Below are 6327 nucleotides of genomic sequence, written 5' to 3' on the forward strand. Positions count from 1 at the left end.
GTGTGAAATGGCAGATGAATCACCAGTGGATGTTAAATCTAGGGAAAGGATTTAAAACTCATCATTATGCTAAAGTTTTCTTCTTGGATATGGTACTCAGATATACTTTGATAATATAAGCTGCAAGATTCCAGGAACCTGGTCTAATATCATATGCATAAAATTTCAGAAAGATTTTAAATTTAACATCTATAATGCAAGATTTTTTAAAAAGTTATTCCATCATGAAACTTTGTAACTGAGACAGTCATGAGCTTGTAAAGGCATGGTAGAACAGGCAAGGAGATAGCAAAAACCACAGAAGCCTAATTTTTGTGTCAGCTGTTGAAACTAATATCTGATTCACTGCCTTCTGCAACTAGCATTTTCCATATGGCAAGTGAAGCCCAGTTTTTTTTTTCCTAACTGCCTATAAGGTTGCAAGAGGTATAGCGTGAGATGAAGCATCTTCCAGCTGTTTGCTTGTCGTTCATAAACAGTGGAAGGAAGTTTGCCCCATCAGGAAAGTTTGTTTCATGCTGGATTGACGCCACTGTACTGCTGGGACAGTGAAACGGTTTAGAATTTTTTGGCAGGGAGGCAGAACTTAGGCAATTAGGCGCCATTTATAATTACCCTGGAATTCTGAATGATCACATTCCAGCTCCCCGCAGAAAGTAGGAAGCTGTGTACACCTGTTTTGGGTTGGCACAGTTCACGTAGCATTTCTTCTCCAAGATGTACAAGTACCGTGGGACAGAACAGGTCCATTCAGCTCAAGAGAGAAGGGCAATTCAGCACACTGTGGCAATTTGAATTAATTGGCCGGTGGCCCTGAGCTGGGCAGAGGCTCTTTGAGCAAAGAGGTCTCAAGTTGAGTGTAGTTGTGCAAGTGCCCGTTTTTTTTAATTGAAGCATAAATTTCCCGCCAGTGTTCTAAATTCAGTTGCCTTTACTCTTTCATAAAGTAAGAAGAGATCCTGCTTTACTCAAACAGGAAATTTAGAATCATAGAGTTGGAAGGGACCACCAGGGTCATCTAGTCCAACCTTCTGCAAAATGCAGGAAATTAATAACTACTTCCCCCCACACACACCCAGTGACCCCTACTCCATGCCCAGAAGATGGTCAAGATGCCCTCCCTCTCATCATCTGCTTAAGGTCATAGAATCAGGATTCAGTTAGGTGAATAGGACTCAGTCAATCAAAAGCCACGCTTAAATCTCTTCCAGTCATATCAATAGTATTTTTAAAGTTTATCACTTTGGCTGTATTGTGTCCAGAGGACTACCTGTACCTAAGAAAGGGATGCTGTCATCAAATAATTGTCTTCATATGCACTTTTCCCAACATGCACAAAAATGTTCATGTTAGAAAAAGAACATACCCTGTATTGTGGGATGGACTGTGCCAATGGAGTTGTTTCATTAGTTTCGTTTGTCGATATACGTTCAGAAACCAGTGCACTTGGCAATGTTCTGATGTATGGACCCAACACAACTATCCAAAGAGGTATTCATGTAGTTCTGTGTGCATTCTAGGGCACACTTTTGATGGAGTATGAGTAGGTTCCCTGGATGCTATTCTGGGCAGGAATTATTAGTGAGCAGACAGGGTTTCCCAGGGCCCCTTCCATCGCTGTCACCCTTGCTTGCTTGCTCACCCACAGTGTCCTCCTTCCTTTACTGGTCCTTCTTTCTCCCTCTCTTGCTTGCCTGCCATCTCTGCCACTACATCTCCCCCCCTCGCTTGTTCACTTCTACATAGCTTCTTCCTTTACTAGCAACTCTGTTTCCCCTTGCTTGGCCACCCTCTCCACTTTTCTTCATTTTCCCCCCCATTCTGAGATGTTTCTGTGATTCTTACAGGACAATGTAGGAAATTACATCTACATGTAAGTAGTCCAATTGTGAAGATTTTTTTAATCCACACTTGGGTGCCATGTGTAGAAATTCATTGACAGGATTTTAACGGGGTTTAAAATATGCAGAAACAAACTGAATATAATCTTTAAGTAATTGTTAAGAAGGAAAAGAAAATGGATTGGTTTGGAAATTGTAGTAGTTATTAATGGAAAATAGGATTCAGTTGCAAATCAGTTATGTCAAGAAAATATATTTATGGTTCTAGATTAGATATAGTTGTGAAAAATAACTAGCATAGCCTCTGGATTTATTGTTATTGACAACCATAGTATAATTTTCAGAAGTTTCTCCCACTAAGAAAACTTAAAAGCATGATAAAGTGTAGTGAAGTATATTTTTCCATTTAGTGTGATCAAGGAAAGTCATGATTAGGATCTTCTCTGTGTGTATGTATTCTAAAAATGGAAGGGTGGGTTCTGACCTGAACAGTGACACTGGAGAAGGGCTGTTGTGATTCTTTTTCCTGTGCCATTTTCCCAATGCAGATCCTGCTACTTCCAAAGGGAGTAACCAGTAAGACACCCATAAGAACATAATAGGGTTGCCAGGTCCCCCCGGCCATTAGCAGGGGCAAGGGGGTAGAGTTGCCAGATCCAGGTTTGTAAACTCCTGGAGATTTGGTTGTGTAGCCTGGGGAGGGCGGGGACCTCAATGGGGTACAATGCCATAGAGTCCACTCTCCATAGCATCCGTTTCCTCCAGGTGAACTGATCTTTGTAGTCTGGAGATGAGCTGTAATCCCAGGAAATCCCCAGACCCCACCTGGAGGCAGGCATTGTAAGAACATATAAGTACATAAATAGATCCTGCTGGATCAGACCAGTGGTCCATCTAGTCTACTATGCTGCTTCCTACAGTGGCCAACCCATTATCCTGGAGGGCCACATAAACAAGGCCCTCTCCTGATGCTGCTTCCCAGAACTGGTATTCAGAGGTTTGCTGCCTCTGTAGATGAAGGTTCCCTTCAGTCACCATGGGTAGTAGCCATTGATGAGTCTCTCCTCCATGAATCCGTCTATTCTCCTTTTAAAGCTATGTATGCTTGTGGTCATCAGTACCTCCCTTGGCAGTGTATTCCACAGTTTACATTCCTATTGACTAAAGAAGTATTTCCTTTTGTCTGTTCTGAATCTATTTTACAATAATTTCATTAGTGTCCCTGAGATCTAGTATTATGGAGGAAGAAGAAAATGTTCCCTCTACTCTCCACCAAATGCATATTTTCATAAATTTTTATCCTATCTCCCCTTCACTGTCTTTTTTCTAGACTGAGTAGTCCCTGACTCTCCTGCCAGTTCTCATAGCAAAGCTGCTCCAACCCCCCTAATCATCTTGATTGCCCTCCTTTTTCCAGCTCTGCTGCCCTGTCTTTGTGATATTAGCCATTTTATTTTCAATCCCTTTCCTAATAATTCCTAGCATGGAGGTTGCCTTTTCACCACTGTCACACATGGAGGTCGACATTTTCATTGAACTTTCCACTATAACCCCAAGACCTCTTTTAATTTCAGTCTCAGCCAGTTTAGACCTCATCAGCATATATTTGAAATTAAGATGTTTTGTTCCAATATGTATGTCTTCCCAATGAGCCAGATAACAGTTCTGTGAGAAGGGCGTATTTTCTGTGGGAAAATAGTTTGGGAGAAGGGTTTAAAAATGCCTGTACTGTTTCTTTGGCAGTAAAACCCGTGATTACTTTTAGTCTTTTTAAAAAAAAAATCTGTGAGAACCTAATTACAGATATTCCAAATCACGTTAGTCTTAGTTGACTAACAGAATGTTAACAACATGGATTAGAAAAGTTGTAGGATATGTTTAAAATGAAATATCCAATGGATTCTCTTATTGCTTTATTGGAGTAGTTTAACATCATGTGTGTATTTGCCAATTAATTGCCACTTCCAAAGGGGATGTTTTTTATTAATTTCCTCCTTCCCACTGTGGACTGCCATCTCATGCTCATTGCTGTTTCTGGGGAAAGCAGGAAGGTTCTATTTCATTCACGAAACACCACTCATCATTGGTTGGATGCAACCCAATGAGATTTCTAAGTCCACAGCAACAATAAAATTTCCCGCCATAAATTTTGTCATGCAGTATTAGGAGAAGCTTGGGTGGCCTTCTGTGCAGAATTGGTTAATTTTGTGTACGAGATTGGTAACAATACATATTGATAAAAGGTGTAAAGAATGACGATCTTACCTGATGAATTCTTGGGCAAGACTTGGACAATTTTGTTAGCTTCTTATCATTAAAGTTTAGAAGAATTTACAAGCAGTAATGATTTAATTTCATTTTGATGGTTACTGTTAACTCTCAATTTCAGTAGTTTCTTGCCAACACTTGTGGCTACTAGAAATTACAACATTAACATAATTACGCTTTTTTCTCCCATCAGGCTTCACATATTTCTACAAAGGCAAGGAATACTGGAAATTCAATAACCAGGTGCTCAGAGTAGAATCAGGCTATCCCAGATCCATCCTCAAGGACTTTATGGGTTGTGATGGACCAGCCGACCGGGACAAAGACCGACACAGTCCTCAAGATGATGTAGACATTGTCATCAAATTGGACAACACAGCCAGCACTGTGAAAGCCATAGCCATTGTCATTCCTTGCATTCTGGCCCTGTGCCTCCTTGTCTTGGTTTACACTGTGTTCCAGTTCAAGAGGAAAGGAACACCCCGTCACATACTGTACTGCAAACGCTCTATGCAAGAATGGGTGTGATGTAGGGGTATTTTTTTTTCTCTCCCAGGAGTTTGTGGTAACTTGAGATTCAACACAAGAGCTGTTGTGTGGTTTCCTAGCTAGGAGCAGGCATCTGTCCGCCTCGACCAGGGCTGATCTTTAGAACCCGGAGGGGGCTGCCTGCCCTGCACAAGAGTGAGAGTTCACTCCGGTGGGAAGCTTCCATCATACACAGTATCTGCCGTTCCTCCAGTCCTTTGTCTTTCTTTGTCATTCGGTTCTAGCCTTTCCTCTGCACGCTCGATACCCAATGCAAACTTAACAGGATTTTCACTAAAGAAGAGGAAATAAAACAACATGAAAAGAGGAATCTCCGGTGTCTCTTGGGGGGGGGGGATGTGTCCACTTTAAAGCCTGCTCCCCTTTGAAAGAGTTTTGTGTGAGGTTTTAAAAAAGAAAAAATGTAATCCGTTTTTTTAAAAAAAAAAAAATACAGCAACTATAACACAACAATCACAATGGAACTTTTCAGGAAGTGTGAAGACCCAAAACAGCTTTGTCTCCAAAGAGGATTGCTTTCTGTCAGCTGTGGATATAATCCTATACTCCTACAGATAATTTTTTTCTTTTTGTCAAGTGGGAGACAAGGATGACACGCAGGATTTCAGACTGTTTGGACAGCCATTTTCCAACAAACAAGGGGCCAAAATATCTGCAATATAGTAACAGCCTTAATGATACATTCATTTTGTGTTTTATACAGCTGTTCTGAGCTACGTTCTCAATGTTTTAACACATTTATATTCATTACTATATTCAGATAGTATCTTTTTTATTGATTGGTTTATCTTTTTTTTTGTTCGTTTCCTGTCTCATCCTTTTTAGGTTTTGTTTTTTCTCCTGAGCTGTACCAGGCCAACAGCCCCAGGCCTTCCATAGGTCTGTCAGGAACATTTATTTTAAAACCAGAGCAGAAAGCACCAAGAGTTTGAAGTAGATTGCAGTGAACTAAAGTGACACTTAATGTTACAGAGAAGCATAATGCTAATGTTGGGTTTATGTAACTGGTGACCCTTTGAGAACTATAGAATCAGTTTTCAAAGTCTGCTATCATTGACTGACTGAATTTATAGATCTGCACAGCAATAGTGCAGAACACCTCAACTTAAAGCGATCCTAGTTTCTAATACTTATCTCCTATAATTATAGGTAAGACACTGTTCCTCTGTAGGTGGTCCCAAAACCATAAAAGGCCCACAAAGACTAGTCTCCCTCCATCTCAGCTTCACTGTCTATCACCCTTCTCTCTACTGCTTCCAATGGCTACATATAGTCTAATGTTGCCTGCCACCTTTCAGTATAAAATTGTGCCGTATCATGATGAAACATGGCCGGAGGGATCAGTGTGTTGGTAGTCAGCAGGATAAGCAGGTTTACAGGACAGCTAATAGCCCAGGTTCAGATGTTAGGAAGTGGATTGTTCCACCACACTATTACAATAGTACTGAAATGAAGGGCAATTTTAATAGCTTGCACTATTAATGATAATACAGCTGAAACAAACCATGTACTTGGCTGTTAATTTGTGTGGGGGGGTTTAATTAAAAAAAATTGTAGGTTTGTAGAACTCAAAATTTTCCTGACTACAGTGTTGACCACTCAGCTCAGGTGATTGTTCCATACCAGATAATACAAGCATTTCCAGCTGTCCTGCCCCACTTCTACTGCT

The 6327-nt window shown here is 40.7% G+C and overlaps 1 protein-coding gene across 2 annotated transcripts in view; it reads left to right on the forward strand.

Annotated features, from left to right (window-relative positions):
* The window catches only part of MMP16 (matrix metallopeptidase 16), a 199692-nt gene extending 193896 nt beyond the window's left edge, over positions 1-5796 (forward strand). For both annotated transcript variants that reach the window (XM_056854501.1, XM_056854502.1), the window contains one exon: positions 4303-5796. In XM_056854501.1, coding sequence (XP_056710479.1) covers positions 4303-4637 — 335 coding nt within the window. In that variant the 3' untranslated portion in view covers positions 4638-5796. The remainder of the gene's footprint in view (positions 1-4302) is intronic.
* The last annotated feature ends 531 nt before the right edge of the window (positions 5797-6327 follow it).

This window comes from Euleptes europaea, chromosome 8, assembly GCF_029931775.1.
Source record: "Euleptes europaea isolate rEulEur1 chromosome 8, rEulEur1.hap1, whole genome shotgun sequence".
Taxonomy (NCBI): domain Eukaryota; kingdom Metazoa; phylum Chordata; class Lepidosauria; order Squamata; family Sphaerodactylidae; genus Euleptes; species Euleptes europaea.